General features: G+C 44.3%; 1 protein-coding gene across 2 annotated transcripts in view; it reads right to left on the reverse strand.

The window, feature by feature from the left end:
• EP400 (E1A binding protein p400) overlaps positions 1–19926 on the reverse strand; it is a 112096-nt gene that overhangs the window by 69716 nt on the left and 22454 nt on the right. Inside the window, exons 2-5 of one of the 2 annotated variants that reach the window (XM_052654536.1) lie at positions 16105–17462; positions 2914–3001; positions 1437–1544; positions 545–930 (exon numbers count right to left, since the gene is read on the reverse strand). In XM_052654536.1, coding sequence (XP_052510496.1) covers positions 545–930; positions 1437–1544; positions 2914–3001; positions 16105–17427 — 1905 coding nt within the window. In that variant the 5' untranslated portion in view covers positions 17428–17462. Of the gene's footprint in view, positions 1–544; positions 931–1436; positions 1545–2913; positions 3002–15910; positions 16010–16104; positions 17463–19926 lie in introns of those variants that run through there. The other variant, XM_052654537.1, reaches the window with a different exon arrangement.

The following is a 19926-nucleotide window of genomic DNA, read 5'->3' on the forward strand; positions in this document are numbered from 1 at the left end:
ACATGCAGCTAAGATAAGCCTCTGAAAACACACCCTCCTGCCCCTTCTGGGGCCCCAGGCCCACGGTTTTTGGCCTCACTGCTCGTCAGGGACCCCACAAGGTTCACTGTACATATTTCACAAAGGCGTCTAGGTGAAGTAAATCAGTGGAGGAAACGTCTATCGAGCCTGCAAATCTATGCCGTGCCCACCACTTGTGGAAGCAGCGTCCATGGGGAGGCACCTGGGGACAGAGCCTGGTGGATGGTCAGGAGCTGCAACGACATATTGTGACCCAGCATATCAGGTCACAGAGCTGACCTGTACTCAGCTCTCGGTACTGAGAGCAGCAGTAAGAATTGTGTCATTTTCTGACATTTTAAGAACAGTAACTAGGACTGCAGAACCAAACAAAATTATGTTGCAACTAGTGAATTAACTGCTCCACAGTGGAGAGTGAGCTGCTACGAGAGAGTGAGTTATCCGGCCATGCACTGTCCCATCCAACAAACCACCTGTCTTTTCTTCCCCCTCTAACCTGAGGAACAACAAGGGCCCGCAGTACCTGTGGCTGGGCCGGGAGTGGAGGGGCCTGCATCTGCGCCTTCCCGGGCATCGGGATGTGGAGGGTGGGTGGCGTGGGCTGCGGGGGAGCTGTGGAGAGTTGACCGGGCGGGGGCGCGGGGACCGGAGCGTTGGGTGGCTGCGTCTTCATGGGGACTGGGAGCTGGGTCTGGGGCTCCGCCATCTGCGGCTGCGGGGGGAACTGCAGCGCGGGGGGCAGTGGTGTGGCGGGGAGGCCGGCCGGGGGCAGCCTGGTGGGCAGCTGCGGCGGAGGCGTGTGCAGGCTGGCGGCATTCTGCACCGGGGGCCCAGTAGAGGGGTCGTACTGCTGCTGGCTCTGCTTCTGGCCGGCGAGCTGAGCGGCCTGCGGGGCAGGAGGCATTCCTCCTGCAAGAAAGGGCAGACCCAGCAGCCCTGACTCCGGGGCTCAATTCCACCTTCCAGCGTTGTCATAGACCCTGCCCTGACAGCACCACACACTCAAAGGGGAAATTTAACTGGCGGGAAACCTGTTGTGTATTAGGTCTAACGCGATAAATGAGCACACAAACAAGGAAAGAAAGGCTCTCGGCCTTTGCGAGTTAGCACCAAGCAGAGCAGGCACAGACTAACCACAGGGTCCCTACCACAGCAGCAAGTCAGAAAATACACAGGAGGGAAAACTGGAGAGAAGCTGAGGACAGTGGGGCATGTGGCTCCGCTAAGGTGACAAGAGCTGGTCTCCAGTGGTTTCTTCATGCTGTGTTAAGTGGGACTCAGGAACATCCCAGTGGCAGAAACCACCTGGATATGCTACCTGGACTGCACACGTTCAGCCTGGTGCTACTTCCCTAAGCCCTCTCTGCACTCCCTTTTTCTGAACTAAGAGAGCTAGTTCTGGTGCTGGGTCTTACCTTGAACTGTCGGCATTAACTGCTGGAGAGGAACTCCTGTATTCACCCCTGGGTGCTGGAAAACTACCCCTTGGTGACCCACTTCAAGTCGAGGTCTCTTAGACTGCTCTAGAATAATTTTCAGAAAAGGTGCAGTTTGACGTAAAAAATAAAACCACAAAAGTAGTAGAAAAAACATGTGTAAGTGTTTTTATCATCTTTGAACAGAGAGGCCTTTCTATGCATGAACCAAAATGCAGAAGCCATAAAAGGTTGATAAATACACTTTCTTTCTGTTAAAAACTTGTAAATATAAAGAATAGCATCATAAAAAGGCAAAGGATAAGCGTCAACCTAAGAGACAATATCTGCAACATACATGATGGGCAACATTCAGAAAGCTCTTACAAATTAATATGAAAAGGCTCAACAACCAGACAGACGAAATGGGCAAAGAACACAAACAGCTAGCGGAGGGACACATTCACAAATGGTTAAAAATGTGAAGAGATACTACCACCATAATGAAATGAAAGAAATCCATTTCAAAACAAACATTTCATTTTTCACCCGTAAGATTGACAAAGATTAAAAGATTGGTCATACTTAATAACAGCCAAAATTTGAGAGAATCAGAAACTGCCAATGGGGCAAAAACCGGCCCTATCCTTTTGGAGGGCAACTTAGCATCACTAACCCTTCACTATGCACACACTCTGATCAGCAGTCTCATTCTTGGAGTGCTGCTTTTACAAACATGCACAGACATATAGGAAAAAATGTGAAACTAAAGGTTTAATCCCATTTTTATTATAACAGAAAAAAGGTAACACTAACAAATGAATGCAAACATTATTCTTTAATGAATAAAGGAAACATCCATGCATCGGGTGCAATACTTTGCAGCCATCAAAAAGAATGAGGTCCATGACTGGGAAATATAACCTAGTCATTTAATATTAAAGGCGTAACAGTGCATATAGGGTTGCATTTTAATTTTTTCAGAATGACACACCTGAAGCAATGCTTGTCTGGGAAAATGAACAAATGCAGCCAGCTCTGTGGCTAGGGAATGGAGAAGGAATACCAAACCAGAGGTGAGCTCAAATTACACCCTGCTGAATTGTTGGAATTTTTTACACAAAATGTGTATTAAGTTTCTAAGCTGGAGAAAGAATCCAGTTTGAAAAAATGAATGACAATTTGAAAAGGCAGGTTTACACTTGAGGACATGAACCTATAAATGCACACAGAAAATGAAACTGGAATATACCTATTCAACTAACAAACTTCTAACTTCAGTACACATAAACACGCACAGGAATATTTTGTTGAGTTGATTACTACCCAAAGAAAAATTAACTTTCGAAGTAGAAACGAACCAGAACTAAATTCTTTAAGGGCCACGCTTCAGAAACAGGTGGCCACTACACTGGAACTCCCAAACTAAGCAGCCAACTGGCTCTGTAGACCCCTGAGCCTGTGCTCCATGACATACCTGCCGGGGGTCCCGCCTGCTGTCTCTTAAAGGGATCCGTTTCAATCGCACTTCCGGCTCCTGCCACCAGGGTCCCTGCAAGGGCTTGCTGCCAGGGGAAAACAAAAAGAAAAACTGAGATTTTCATAATTTAAGTGCATCACAAGAATGAATGTAAACTAAAACTGTCATAATTACCCCAAACACTGACTTCAATCATTTTTGAGAAATGTTATCTACCCAATATATTGTAAAAAAAAATAAGTTCTAACTTACCTCTGGAGAATAAAAAAGGACTTGCATTCTGGTTTTGAATGGAATTTCAGATCAATGAGAATCTAGAGTCTTTCAGAAACAAACTGGCTTTGCACACAGAATGACAGCAGAATCTAATGCAGGAAATCTTAGTTTTGTCTAGGACTACAGCTTAGCCTCCCTAATTATTACACTACCTGTCATCACACAGCCCGCCAAAATCACAAAGCTGAATGATAAGAAGAAAGGTTGAAACTGTCTTCCTACTGGGAAATGGCACTAAAACTCCAATTAATAACAATCTAACTTCAAAATGGTACTGCAATTAGCTGCATGAAATATATACAGGTTATTTAAAATGTTCTAATGAAAAGCTACCATCAAAGACAGAAACTGGGCACCCTACACCTCTGACATCTCTGCACCACCTTGCAGGGATACTGAATGCTAAAAATGAGGTTAACAGTTGCTAATTATTTTTAAATAATTCAACTATATCCCCTCTACTTATCAAGGCATTTTAAATGCAAGTTCGCTATGTCTGAACAAAGTAACTGCCTGTGAGAGCAGTTGTTGATCCTTGCCATCTAGGAATGGATACTACACCACCAGGGCCAGCCATGCAGCAGGGTTTGCCTTACATGGTACAGGGACTCAGTAATGCAAAGGGAAAGTAAGCACTCCACCCCATCCAACCCCGTTTACATGTAACAAAGATTGGGGGAGGAAGGGAGGGAGGAGGAGAGAAAAGAATGATATAAAAAAATAGACAATATGTGAACAGTGGTTATCTTTCAGGACAAGATTACAATCAATTTATAATTTGTGTGTGTGCACTTTTTCTAAGTTTTCCAAATGTTTTATGATGAAGATGTATTACTTCTATAATCAAATAGAGGGTGTTTTGGTGTGGTTTTTTTCAATAAAAGAAATTGGTACAGGGTTCTGTGTTCAGTAATGGCCAAGAACGTCCCATTGGGCCAAACACATTCCACATAAACATAAACTCTAAAAGAAATATAAAAAATGCGACAAGGTGGCCAGACACAGGATGGAACTCGATGCTTGCATGGAGGAACTGGAACTATCAATAGCAGAAGCTTCTGGGCTTATGGTATTTGGCACAAGGCAGGCCTCAGGCCCAGAGGCAGAGGGCCTCACTGGCTTGAAGACCACTGGGATGGAGCACAGGAGACCACAGCAGAAGTGAGGGAGGGCAGTCACCACAAGGGGCAGCTGGGGCCTGATCTCTGGCTGCCTCCTAAGCCACACATGTGCCAAGGCTCCAAGCACAGGCCAGCGTGACTACACTGAGAGCTCAGGAGACAGGGTTCACCGCCTCAGCTCAATCACGTTAACTAAATGCGAAAGCAAAACCACCAATACTCTTCAGAAGAATATTATATTAACAGAACTCAGGGTCTCTGTAACCTATTATTCACAACACCCACAGTCCAATTCAAAATTACTTCAAAACACAAAGAGACAAGAAAACATGAGTCGTACTCAGAAAACAAACTGATAGACACCAACCCCTAGACAATTCACATGCTGGAATTAGCAGCAGGGATTTCATAGCAGCTTTTAATAAGTATGTCCAAGAACATAAAGGTATGTTTTTATGAAGGATGAGAGGACATCTTCACAGAAAAAAAGAACTATTAAAAAACAGAACCAATCTGAAAAAGAATATATATATATATATCAATCACTTTACACCAGAAACACTGTGAATAAATTAATTTCAACAAAAAATATAAAAAGATAACCAAACAGAGATTTTAGAACTGAAAAAGTGTCTGAAATTAAAAAAATTCATTCGATAGGCTGAACAGTAGAGTGGGGATGCAGAGGTCAGTGAACTGAAAACAGATTCTTGAGAGAAGAACTAGAAAAGGACTGGACTTCAGGACTCACTACAGGGTGTGGACACCAGGGCAGCATAATGCTGCTTAAGGATGGATGACAGATGAAAAAGCTGAGCAGAGAGCCCAGAGGGAGACTCAGACGCACACAACCCTGTCAGTTCCTAAAGACTCCAAAGCAACATAATGGAATGAGAAGTCTTTACAACCAAATGAGCTAGAAGATCAGACATTCATATGAAGAAACTGACAAGTTACACTTCATTAAACGTAAAAGACTATGTCATCAAAGACACTTGTCTTTGCCTAATTCCTGATAGCCACTGTTTCTTGGTTTTCAGAATGATTTTTAGTTTCATCTTATACGTCTTCATGACTATTTTAATCGGAAAGACACTGCTGTCTTTAAAATACCAATTTGATTTTAAATAACAATCATATATTAGAACTCTTTTAAAAAATAAAAAAAAATACTTATGGGGAGAATAAAAAAGAACAGTTGAAGGAACTGGGGATGTAGCTGACAGAAAAGAAAAGCAGACTTATGTTACTCTGGAGGAAGAAATTAAGACCAACCAGCTGTACTAACAACCAGCTGGTTACCAATGGGTAAATTTCTATCCAATTTAAACAACACACATAAGCTGAGTGGCACCATGGGGTCTGTAGGGCTGGATGAAAGAAAAGGACATGGTCAATGAGATGATGACCTTCCTAAGTGCCTGCAAAAGAAAAGAACTACTTGTAAGTAAAGAGGACTTTGTCTCTCAATTCAAGATTCTAAAAAAAGGTCTCCCCAAGGTTATTCTTCAGTAAGGATAAAGGAGAGGAAAGCACAAACAAATCACTCATGACTTCTTTCTGCAAGTATGTCTATTAAATCAAGTTAAGCTACCATTTTATAACTATAAACTTTTAACTACACACATAAAAACATGAACACACATATAAGAATTAAAAAATCAATCGCTGGGGGATAATTAGAAATTTAGGATTAAAATATACACACTGCTGCTGCTGCTGGTGCTAAGTCGCTTCAGTCGTGTCCAACTCTGTGCGACCCCACAGACGGCAGTCCACCAGGCTCCTCCATCCTGGGATTCTCCAGGCAAGAACACTGGAGTGGGTTGCCATGTCCTTCTCCAATGCATGAAAGTGAAGAGTGAAAGTGAAGTTGCTCAGTCGTGTCTGACGCTTAGCAACCCCATGGACTGCAGCCTATCAGGCTCCTCCACCCATGGGATTTTCCAGGCAAGAATACTGGAGTGGGTCGCCATTGCCTTCTCCAATATACACACTACTCTATATAAAACAGATAACCAACCAGGACCTACTGTACAGCACAGGGAACTATATTTTTAATGTCTTGTAATAATTTATAATGGAAGAAAATGTAAAAAAAAAGAATATATACATTTATATATACAAGTGTATATAACTGAAATCAGTTTATCAACTATTTTTCAATACAATTTTTCTAAATGGAAAAAAAATCAATTGGGATAAGGTTACAGAACTCTAATTATTATTCATTTCCTTTAACATTATAATCACTGACAAATAATCTCCAATTAGAATTTAAGATCGAAATAACTGTAATAAAAACCATCTGGGAGAATTCTCTGGCTGCTGCTGCTGCTGCTGCTAAGTCGCTTCAGTCGTGTCCGACTCTGTGATCCCAGAGACGGCAGCCCACCAGGCTCCCCCGTCCCTGGGATTCTCCAGGCAAGAACACTGGAGTGGGTTGCCATTTCCTTCTCCAATGCATGAAAGTGAAAAGTGAAAGTGAAGTCGCTCAGTTGAGTCCGACTCTTAGTGACCCCACGGACTGCAGCCTTCCAGGCTCCCCCATCCCTGGGATTCTCCAGGCAAGAGGACTGGAGTGGGATGCCATCGCCTTCTCCGGAATTCTCTGGCAGTACAGTGGTTATGACTCATCGCTTTCACTATCGTGGGGCCAGGTTTTCACTGGTCAGGGAACTAAGATCTTGCAAGCTGCATGGTGCAGCCAAAAAGAAAAAATACTACCTCAAAATCTTTGAGAAGCAAACAGAAATTAATATATAACACAAACAGTTCTGAACTGGGACTTCCCCAAAAGTTACCACAGAATTTAAATAGTGGGATATGAATGTTCACTGAACACTGTTTTTCTGCATTTGAAATTTTTCATAATAAAATGCTAAAAAGTAGAAAGACTTATAAGTTTACAAATAACACCCAGGTACTGATCCTGAGGCTTAATGCCCTGGAGCCCTGGTGCACTATGAAGGCATCCCCTGTCCCACCAGGTACTGGCCGCCTGATCCATTGGTGACCGTTTCCCTCTGGTGCCAAAACCCACAGGCCACGCTCTGCTCTATGCTGCGTTTGGTTTTGCTTCCTTGTTGTTTAGTCGCTAACTCATGTCTGACTCTTTGTGACCCCATGGACGGCAGCAGGCCAGGCTTTCCTGTCCTTCACTATCTCACAGTTTGCTCAAACTCATGTCCACTGAGTCGGTGAAACTCTAACCATCTCATCACTTGCCGTCCCCTTCTCCTTCTGCCTTCAATCTTTCCCAGCATCAGGGTCTCTTCCAATGAGTCAGCTCTTGCATCAAGTGGTCAAAGTATTGGTGCTTCAGCTTCAGCATTAGGCTTGACAATGAACATTCAGAGTTGATATCCTTTAGGATTGACTGCTTTGATCTCCTTGCAATCCAAAGGACTCTCAAGAATTTTCTCCAGTATCACAATTCAAAAGCATCAATTGTTCAGTGTTCAACCTTCTTTATGGTACATCTCTCACATCCATACCTGACTACTGGAAAAACCACAGCTCTGACTATATAAACTGTTGTTGGCAAAGTGACGTCTCTGCTTTTTAATACACTGTCTAGGTTTTTTCATAGCTTTCCTTCCAAGAAGCAAGTGTCTAATTTCATGGCTGCAGTCACCGTCCACAGTGATTCTGGAACCCAAAAAAATAAAATCTGTCACTGTTTCCACTTCTTCCCCTTCTATTTGCCATGAAGTGATGGGACCAGATGCCATGATCTTAAGTTTTTGAATGTTGAGTTTTAAGCCAGCTTTTTCACTCTTTCACCCTCATCAAGAGGCTCTTTAGTTGCTCTTCACTTTCTGCCATTAGAATGGAATCATCTGCATATCTGAGATTGTTGATATTTCTCCCAGCAATCTTGACTCCAACTTGTGATTCATTCAGACTGGCCAACATTTCGCATGATGTACATGATGTACTGCGTATTAAATAAGCAAGCTGACAATATACAGCCTTGACATACTCCTTTCTCAATTGTTTCATGTCCAGTTCTAACTGTTGCTTCTTGACCTGCATACAGGTCAAGAAGGTTCCTGGTGGCTCAGATGGTAAAGAATCCACCCTCAATGCAGGACACCTGGGTTTGATCCCTGGGTTGGGAAGCTACCTGAAGAAGGGAATGGCTACCCACTCCAGTATTCTCACTTTGAGAATTCCACAGACACAGGAGCCTGGCGGGCTACACAATCCTTGGGGTGACAAAGAGTGGGACACGACTAAGTGACTAACACCTTGCTTCCTAGTGAACTTTAACTGAAGAATGCTGCCCTTGGGCTCTCGTGTAGCCCCTTCTGCTCCACATGGTGCTGCTGAGGCCCACCCACACCTACTCACTCATTTTTACCACTGATTATGCATACAGAGCATTCCTCTGTATGACTGTGCATGACCAACTGATCTATTCTGCTGTGGTGGACATTTTGCTTCTTTCCAGTTTGGGGTTATCATAAACAATGCTGCTGGGAACATTATTAGATATGTTTTCCAGCTCACAAACACAACAGTATCGTTGGAGTATGCTGTTTGGGTCAAAGGGCCTGCCCACGTTCACCTTCTCCAGATCATGTGAAATGTTTCCACACTACACTCCCAACAAAAGTGAGTAAGAAGGAATTTCTCTGGTAGTCCAGTGGTTAAGACTCTGTGCTCCCAATGCAGGGGGCCTGGGTCCAATCCCTAGTCAGGGAACTAGATCCCACATGGTGCAACTAAGACCAGCTGTAGCCAAATAAATAAATATTAAAAAAAAAAAAAAAAAGGCGGATGAGAGGACTTCCCTGGTGGTCCAGTGGTTAAGAATCCACCTGCCAACAGAGGGGACACAAGTTCGATCCCTGACCCAGGAAGATTCCATATGCCGTGTACCACAACAACCGAGGCCACATGCTAGAGCCCATCAGTAGAAGAGACTTCCACAGACCTAAATAAACATAGTCTGTCCAATTTTAATCTGGCAACCTGGTTAGTATGGTAGTAAATCGGAGGGTATAATTTATGTCATTGTGGAGATCATGCACCTAGATTTAAGGGCACTCTCTGCCTTTCACTGTCCCACTGTTCTTACAAAAATAGTTATCAATGTGGTTTATAAATGCACTGATATATTACATTCTTCTAAGCACTAATAGGAAAGACGTTTCACTGATTAAATTTTCTGACAATTTCCAATTTAGAAAATGTATCACATTCATTACCATAAGCACTTAAATACTGGGTTCAAATGATTATTCCCCCCTAAATGGAACCAGGTTCCTTACAGAAATGACTGATTCCTGGACTGAATCAAGGCATATGGAAGAAAAACTTTCAATATTTTGTGCCAGAAGGTAAGGAAGTACTCAGAGAGTGACAAGAATGTGTCAAAAGTATATAAAGCCTGTCTGAAAGGGCTCTCATTGGTCAAATTACAGATAAACTGAACATCAAAATAAACAGTAAGAGGGACTACCCTGGCGGCCCTGTGGTTAAGAAGCATGTCCAGCTCTGCGCAATCTTAGAGACTGTAGCCCGCTTGGCTCAGTTGTGGCAGGGGTTGGGGCCACTCTCTAGCTGTGTTGCAAGGGCTCCTCATTGCACTGGCTTGTCTTATTGCAGGGCACACGCTCTAGGTGCGTGGGCTCCAGCAGTTGCCACTGATGGGCTCTAGACCATGGCCTCGCTTGCTGTGGTACAGGCAAGAATACTGGAGTGGACTGCCACGCCCTCCTTCAGGTGATCTTCCTGACCCAGGGATCGAATCCTAGTCTCTCATGTCTAATCTGCATTGGTAGGTGGGTTCTTTACCATTAGCACCACCAGGGTCACAGGTTCAATCCCTGGTCGGGGAACTAAGACCCCACACGCCTCAGAGCAATTAAGCCTGTGTGCTCCAACTAGAGTGCATGCACAGCAACAAAAGATCCTGTATGATGCAACAAAGACCCCTCATGCTGCAACTAACACCCAGTGCAATCAAAACACACCTTAAAGGTAAATGAACAGTAGTAGTAGAATAAACAGGAATAAAATGGGCTAGGAGCTGGGTAGCAGACGGCTGGCAGGGACATGAGAAGACTTGATGGAAGTGAACATCTCAATATATGCGTGGGTTACATGGGCACTTGTCAAACTCAACAAACTGTAACACTTGAGATCTGTGTATTCCCTGCTTACAAATCATACCTTAATGTGATATAATTCCTCATTTCTACACCAAAAGAGAAACATCACATGATTAGGTAACTAGATGTAGAAACAGTATTTGAAAAAATTCAACATCCATTCATGACAAACACTAGGAAAAAAGAATTTCCTTAACCTGATAATGGATAGCTACAAAATCTATGGCTAACATCATACTTAATGGTGGAAGACTAAACGCTTTCCTCCTAAGATCAACACGGTAAGAATGGCTGTTCTTACCGCTCCTATTCAGCCTCACAGTGGAAGTCCATGCTAGTGCAACATGGCAAGAAAACGAAAAAGAAAAAAGCATATAACTAGGAAAACATAAATCTTGCTTTCTTTGCAAACACGATTTCTCTAGGTAGAAAATTCCAGCTACAAAAAAGCTCCTAAAACTAATAAATGAGTTTTTTGCAAGGTTGTACAACTCACTGTATTCCCATATACTTGCAATAAACAACTAGAAAATAATTTTTCAAGTTAAGTACCATCTATAGAATCACAGAAAAACTAGACTTTATGGGTAGAAATCTAACAAAATGTACCTAGAATGTGCATGCTGAAAACTATAAAGTATTGATGAAAGAAATCAAAGAAGACAAAAATAAATGGAGAAATATATCATATTCCTGGTCTGGAAGACTGAATGTTGTCAAGATATTACTTCACCCCAAACAGATCAACCGAGTCAATGCAATCCCAACAGGATGTTCTATAGATACCGACAAGCTGATTCTAAAATGTATATGAAGAGTGAAAGGAACCAGAATGACCAAAACAATTTTGAAAAAGAACAAAGCTGAAGAGAAAAATACTGATTTCAGGACTTACTACAAAGCTGCAGTAGTAAAGACAGTACGGCATTACCAACAAAATAAGACATATAGATCAATCAAAGAGAAGAAAGCCTAGAAACAGACCTAGATGGGATTTTTAGCAAACATGCAAAGTCAACTCAACAGATACAAGATAAAAGAAATGGTGCTTAACTATCAATATGTGAAGAAAAAAACCTCTAGCTATGCTTGCATGTTACACAAAATTTTACTCAAGGACTTCCCTGGTGGTCCAGGGGCTAAGAGTCTGCCTCCCAATGCAGGGGACATGGGTTAATCCCTCGTCTGGGAAGATCCCACATGCTGCAGGGCAACCAGGCCCACGTGCCAAAACTACTGAGCCCACGGACGCTGGATCCTGTGCCCTGCAACAAGAAAAACCACTGTGGGGAGAGGCTTCCGCACGGCAACTAGAGTAGCTGCAACTAGAGAAAGTCTGTGTGCAGCAACAAAGACTCAATACAACCAAAAAAACAAAAACACGTTACTCAAAATGGATCACAGACCTAAATGTAAAACATAAAACTACACAACTTCTAGGGGAAAAAACTAGAGGAAATTGTTGTGAACCTGGGTTGAGCAAAGAGTTCTTAGATAAATGTCAAAAGCATAATACATAAAAGAAAGAAATGGTAAAAGAGATTGCATCAAAACTCAAAATTTTTGCTCTATAAAAAAACAATATAAAAGAAGCTAAGGCAGAGAATGAAGAGAAAAATATTTCCAAATTTGTATCTGACAAAAAGCTTACATCCAAATTATATAAAGAATTCTCAAATGCAACAATAAAGCAAATGACTCAATAGGGGAAAAACTGGTGAAAGAAATGAACAGATACTTCACCAAAGAAGATATACAAATGCCAAATGAACACAAGAAAAGTTGTTTTCAATATCATTAGTCTTTAGATAAAAAATTAAAACCACTACTTACGTATTAGAATAACAACAAAAGAAAACTGACAAGAACAAACCGAGGGGAGGAAGCAGAACAACAGGAACTCTCATTCACGGCTAGTGGGAATGCGAAACGCAATAGCCACTGTGGAAAAGCTTGTCAGTTTCATATAAAACTGAATGTACACTTATTAACAACCCAGCAATCTGTCTCCTAGATATGCCAACAACTGGAAACCACCCAAAGTCCTTCAAAGGGTAAACGGATAAACAAAGTAGGGAACATTCATACAACAGAATACTGCTCAGCAAAAAGAGAAGCAATTGGTAAATTCAACAATATGAACTGAATTTCAAATGCATCACGCTACATGAAAGAAGCCAGACCGAAAATGCAGCATAGACTATATGATTCTATTTACATTTTATTCCAGAAAAGAAAAAATCATAGAGACAGAGAATAAAGGTTAAGGGAGGGAGGGAATCTGATGACAAAGATGTACCATGAGGAACACCTGGGGGATGAGAGAACTGTTTCTTGTGTGGTGGTGGTTATACAACTTGAGGCACTTGACAAAACTCACCAAACTATGCACCCCCAAAAATGAATTTTACTGAATTAAGCAAGTTTAAATAAGGGACTTCCAAGGTGGTCCAGGGGTTAAGAGTACACCTGCCAATGCAAGGGACATGGGTTCGATCCCTGGTCTGGGAAGATCCCACATGCCTCAGAGCAACTGAGCCTGTGCACAACTGAGCCCACGCACTGCAACTGCTGAAGCCCGTGCGTCTACAGCCCATGCCCCACAACACAAGAGGCCACCACAACATGAGATGTCTATGCAGTGCAATGAAGAGTGGCCTCCACTCACGGCAACCAGAGAAAGCCCATATACAGCAATGAAGACCCAGCACAGCCAAATACATAAATCTAAAAAAATAAAAATAAGAATCCACATATGAATATAAGAATGGAAGAAAGAAGGAAGCTCATCATTGCAGCAGAATGCCAACTAGTGAATGCAGAAGGAATAATGGAGTTAGAAAATCCACTTTGCCATCTTTTTCATGACAACTAATGCTGGCAAGGCTCATCGAGAGGTGGTAGACTAGTGGCCCATGTCAAAGGACATTCTACGAAATAACCGACCAGTACTCCTCACAAGAGTGAGGAGTCAGCCTACATTAAAGAAGACAGCCTAGATTAAAGAGAGGCATGACAACTAAACACAACTGGTGATCCCAGACTGGGGAAAAACAACTATACAAAGGAAGTCACTGGAACAAGAGATAAAATTTGCACATGAGCTGTGGCTTAGTCATAGTAAAAGTTACTGTAAAATTTCCGGAACTGACTATCATACCGTGGTTAGACCAGATGACACTGGTGCCTGATACTACTTGCTTGAGTACTCAGGGATACAAGTGCATGAATACGATGTCCACAACTTACTCTCAAACAGTTTGGGGGGAAATGTGTCTGTGTGTACATATGAGAGAGAGAAAATGAAAATAATGCAAATGGGGTAAAAAGTTAACAACCGGTGAATCTGGGTACAAGATACAAGGGGAGTTCTTTGTACTGTTATTGAAACTTTTATATGGATTTGAAACTATATCAAAATTAAAAATTAAGAAGTTTTTTAAGACATACCACCACAAGATTAAACTGCTTTCAGAACCTAGCATAATCTATTCCAAAATGACTAGACTCTGACCTGTACTTTTAGGTTCTTGGCATGTATTAATATAAAACTGAATGACTTAATTTTCAAAACTTAATCAGTCTGCATTCAATTAACATCCATTTAGAAGCCTAAGGTCCTGATAGTTCAAAACTATGTTTTACTTTAGGGTTTCTTCCAGCTACAGAAAACAGCAAGTTATCTATATAATCTTTCTTTCTGCCCTGTTTGCACTGTTCTCAAAAATACAGATAAAAGACACAAGAAAGAACCAACATTGAAAACACAGCACACAGGAATCCTGAGCACACATTCAACAGGACTATAGGTATTAGATGACATGCATGCTGAAGCTACTACTGAGTTACAGGTCAATACACACAAAAAAATAATGCATTAAGGTCTGTGTTGTCATTTACTCATGCAATTTAGTTGTATAATTTTATATGCAGGAAGACTTTTTTACTTTTTTAAAATAAGGAATGGGCTCTGGAAAAAAAAATGCTGAAGAGCAAATAGTAAATTGAAGGTTAAAATATCTGGATGAGGAAAAGTTTCGGATGAGACTACATTTTAGAACCATCGAAAAGTACCTGAAATGGTTGCTGCTGGGATGAAAAAGCAGCAGAAACATTTGGAGGAAGCTGGGTTGCTATAGCAACAGGAGTACCAGTCTGCCCATCCTTTCCTGTCACAACCTTTACCTGAGAGGAAATATTTTGAGAAAAAAAGGCAACATAATTTTTAACACTGCTCAAAATTTTGTTAGAATTTTACTGCTGATAGCTCACCAATGTCTGGTGTTTAAAAATGGAATGTTTTTGCATCAAATCCTGTAAAAGGACACTGAACTAATTTATGACAGATTTATAACATAACACCCTAACTCAACTGCAAATCTTGCAGAAACTCCAATTTAAGTCACAAGTACAATATCCTTAGATTCTTTAACTTCAAACTTTAAAAATGGGAATGGCAGACAGTCTTCAAATAGCAAAGCCCTGACAACTTCAGAGGCAGTTTGTACCCTGTCCTACTGCGTGCAGGTCAGAATGGTAATGACAGATAAAGGGGACTGAGCCTACAGACAACATTGGTGTACAAACATAAACAGAACTGAACTTCACTATTTCATGGCAACAGAGGGGAAACCCTCAAAAAAATCATATAAACCTTTTAGAAAATAAAAAATGGTTCATCCTGGAAAGGGTGTTAAAGAAAACACCAAATGGCAAAGCCACACATAATAAATACCAATGAGGAGATGAGCAAAGAGGCCAGCTTTTGTGCATCAAAAGCTGATTTCTTTGCAGAAGAGCTGACAGAAATTTACATTTTGGCTCTATCAGAAAAACAAAGTAAGTCCCACCAACATAGTGTACAGTACACAACACAAAGGCACAGAAACAGTGCATCACAGTGCACCTCCCTGTCCCCCTATCTGGTCAGCTTCATTCTTGGGGAGTGTAAGTAAAAGCATCTGAAGAGTCACTGAGGGGTCGGAAAATCCCAGTGGGGAGGACCTATTAAGCACCCATTCCAGGCACCCAAAATTTCACCACCTGAAAAGGAGTCTTATCTTAAATATCATTCTGTAGGTATCTGCAAAAGTGTGAGTCAAATACATGATCTTAAATCTAAGACATCTACAAATTGAAAAAATTCTGTTTTGCTGTAATAACCATATTTTATAAAGATACCTTAAAAATATATCTAGTGATTTAAATTTCATCTGATATACTGTAACAAGCTGGTGATTCAAATTCTTTCTTTAAAAATGATGTCCATGCTGTTTTTAGTGGGTGGACCTACAGAAGTAAAATGTGAAACCTGGGGAATCGGCAGGAAGGTGGCCACGCCCCTGGCTTCTGCAGGCTTTCAGGGCCAAGCAATGGCCAGATACCCAGCAGAGCACAGGGTAAGGCTGGGTCACGCCAGGTTAGTTCTCCAAACCAGGGAGGTGTCGCTGTTCTAAAGGAGCCAGCATTACTCACAGCATCACTCTGCACCGTCTTCCCAACTAGACCAGCCCTTTCCTTCCATGAAGGAAAAAGCAAACCCATTCTTCAGTTTTACTCCTGGATGAAATCCTCTTGAGACTGCATCTAATACACACCCCAGGCTCACAGACTACTGATTTGAAGTTGCGTAGACTCAACTCCACATAGCATGACCCGCTGCTTCTCACCTCATCATTGATAACCTCAGACTTCTCTTCTTCCTCCTCCTCCTCCTCATCCTCTTCTTCAAGGTCCAAATCATTCTGCCTAAGATAAGCTTGTAAAGGGGCATAATGTTTCTTCTTAAACGCTAAGAAATCCATCATGTTCCCTTGAAGGTGCTGCAGGAAGAACAGTTCGATCAAGTACTCCTTGAAGGCCTCCTTCAGCGCCTCCATCTCCCTGTAGTGATAGTCCAGGCACTGCTTCCTCATCTGAGCCAGCTCCTGGGAGGCCGGGGGGATCTCCTCCAACTTTCTGGGAGCCTTCCTCACGCCTGTGCTCCCCGCAGACGAGAGGGGAAGGCTGGAGAGGCCCGGGGGCACTGCGGTCCTGGAAGGGCTGGTGGGGGGCGGTGGGGACGTCATCCCAAACGCCGAAGTCCCCCCGACCCCGACCCCAACCCCAGGGAGCAGAGGTCTGGTCAGTGGTGGCCCCTGCAGCACCTGCTGCTGCTGGATCAGCTGCCCCTGGATGATGCTGCTGATCTGGGGTGGCAAGCTCGTCGTGGTGATATGGCCGGGGCTGGACAAAGGCTGCAGGCCTGCCCCGCCCGCGGCCGCGGGGCTCTGAGGCCCCAGGTGGTGGACAGTACCCCCAGACTGCGCGTGGGGCTGTGAGAGTCTCCGTTCTCTGCTGACCGTGATGGGCGCCCCCGCATGCTGCAGCTGAACCTGGGTGCCCGGGGCCATCTGCGCCAGGCCCGAGCCCTCCTGGAACACGAAGTGGCCGCCGCTGGACGGGCTCAGGCTGATCTGCCTCACCAGCATGCTGGCATCCACAAAGCCCCCGGTGGGACTGCTGCTGCAGAGACCCAGGCCGGGGCCGGGGGCACCTGCCCGCACGCTCTGCAGGCCCGGCCCTGGCCCGGGGCTGGGCTGGGTGGGGCTCTGAGTCTGCACCTGCTGCGACAGCGGCGAGGTGACCTGGATGTATGACGGAGACCCGTGCTCAAACCGCCTCTGCTGCGCGCTGAACTGGAATCCTGGAGAAGTGGGGCTGGGCAGCGGCAGGGGAGCCAGCGTGATCTGGGGGTTTCCGCCCACCACCGGCCCCACATTCTGAAGGGTGATATTCACGTTCTGCCCGGCCACAGGACTCCGATTCATCAGCTGTGAAACTTGGTAACCGGGGGACTGGGGTGCAGATGGGCTCACCGCCGGGGCGAAGGGCGTGGCAGGGGACTGAGGGGGGTTGGGATGGGCCTGCTGCTCTTCTCCTTCGCTGCCGGCGAAGGCCCTTGACCTCTGCAGCTGGTGCTGGACATTCTGAGGGCCGCTGCCATGGTGCATGATCGCACTCCTCTTTTATCCAACTTAACGTTCTCCTGAAAAATCAAAGTTAAAATCAAGTTACTTAAGGGCAAATAAAACCATCTGATCACTACTTGTTTCCAGTACCACTCAACATCCCAGGACAGGGGTTCTGAAAGGATATTCCCACCAGCATCTGACACAAACCACTGTCTTCCTGAGGAGATGGCGCTGGAGACCACCTCCTTCGGCAGAGGAGGGACAGGGCCTTCTGGGTCTCACTGTACCTGGGGCCAGGACAGCCTGGCAGGAGCAGGTGGGTCCCAAACAGCTCCTGAGGAAGCTAACTAGCCGTTACTTGCTCAAGGCCAGCAGGATCTAACTCGGAGCTGGCGTTCGTGGCTGGCACACTTCTTCCAGGGAGGCGAGTAGCCCTGCTCCATGCCAGGCTGGGGTGATCCACCTGTCTCTCCCACAAGAGGGATGGCACCCAGGAGGCGGTCAGTGACTCTCACCGCATGCCACCACTGCGTGTCACCAGAACAGAGCCCCTAACCCTTTACTCGCTGACAGTTTTCATAAACGTCTGTGCTATGGTCCTGGCAGATACCCCTGGGTTCAGTTCAGACGCTCAGTCGTGTCTGACTCTTTGCGACCCCATAAATCGCAGCACGCCAGGCCTCCCTGTCCATCACCAACTCCCGGAGTTCACTCAGACTCACGTCCATCGAGTCAGTGATGCCATCCAGCCATCTCATCCTCTGTCGTCCCCTTCTCCTCCTGCCCCCAATCCCTCCCAGCATCAGAGTCTTTTCCAATGAGTCAACTCTTCGTATGAGGTGGCCAAAGTATTGAAGTTTCAGCTTTAGCATCAGTCCTTCCAAAGAACACCCAGGACTGATCTCCTTCAGAATGGACTGGTTGGATCTCCTTACAGTCCAAGGGACTCTCAAGAGTCTTCTCCAACACTACAGTTCAGAAGCATCAATTCTTCGGCGTAACCTGAGTACAAACATGCACAGCCCCCATCCCAGGTCAGACACTGTGTTCCTGGGGAGAGGGCCCTGGCTTGGGTGTCAGACTTGCACCTCAGCCTTCTTTACAAGCTCATCCAGAGGGGGGATTTCAGGAAGAAAACCTAAGGAGAGAGGGGAGCAGCTAGGACTCGAATCCCCATTCCAAGAGAGTCCCCATTCCAGGAGAGTCCGGGTCAGGGGTTCACCTACTCTCTGGGAGCTGGGACACGGCTTTAAAGGGGCTTATGGCCCCAAACTGCTGAGTGCAGTGGACTAGAGGGGGAGATGGGAGAGGGAATGACAGGAGAAAGGACAAGAAAAGCAGAGGATGGAGAGAGAGGAGGCCAATTCTGAGATGGAGCAGGGAGACTGCTCACAAGTCACACCCGGCCAGAGCCCTGAGGCCTGCAAGGGGACAAACCCCACTGGGAAGAGAATGACAGCCTCAGTCTGTCTGCTCCCCACTGTGGCTGGGTCACAGACACAAATACCCTTCCACCATTTAAAGTTCTCAGTGTTCACTGACACACCTAGCTCCCCATCTCTGGTGTTCCTTCCATCACTCCCCCATCCCCACCCCCCACCCCCCCGGAAAAGTAGGAAAGTGATGCCTTTCATCTTGAGGGCATCATGATCTCACTGAGAAGACAGATAAGGGGTGAGAAGCATTAAATACCAAAAGTTACAAAGCTTACAAAGTGGAAATACACATTTGCATGAAAGCTCCCAGACCTGGGCACCTGGCTAAAATACACATATACATGAAATCAAAAGCTACAGAACTCATGGGATTCACAAGTACAGGCTGAGAAAACATAAAAACCAGTGCCTATTCAAACTAGAAGGCACTTTCTGCTCTGATGACTATCTCTGAAGATCACTATCTCTGATCTGAAGATCACAGGCAAGCTCAGAAAGCACAGCTGAATGGGAAATCAGGACCAAAGCAAAGAACAGCCTTAATTATCAAACCAGGAGCCCACTCCCCACTTAGCCCCAGCAGAGAGAGCCCAGCAAAGTAGGTGGGAACTGTGAGTTGGGGGACACAGCTTGGGAGGGGGACCTCTCCCCTGCTGATTGCTTTCAAAATGAGCTTTTGTTCCTGATCTTTTCAAACAAGCATTATGAGGAAGATTCATGTAGAACAGACACAAAAATAGGATAAGGAGAATACACTGTGATCACTAACAGGTTGAAAAAATGTGGAGGGGTAATGGAAAAGCATATTTAAAAAGAGAATGTCTATATGTGTATAACTGAGTCACTTTGCTACACAGCAGAGTCTGACACAACATTGTCAATCAATACTTTGTTGCTATTGTTGTTGTTGTTATTGTTTAGTCGCTCAGTCACGTCCGACTCTTTGCAATGGACTGTAGCCCACCAGGCTCCTCTGTCCATGGCATTTTCCAGGCAAGAATATGGGAGTGGGTAGCCGTTTCTTTCTCCAAGAGATCTTCCCAGCCCAGAGAATAAACCCACGTCTCCTGCACTGGCAGGCAGATTCTTTACCAATGAGCCA

This window comes from Budorcas taxicolor, chromosome 17 (genome assembly GCF_023091745.1).
Source record: "Budorcas taxicolor isolate Tak-1 chromosome 17, Takin1.1, whole genome shotgun sequence".
Lineage (NCBI taxonomy): Eukaryota > Metazoa > Chordata > Mammalia > Artiodactyla > Bovidae > Budorcas > Budorcas taxicolor.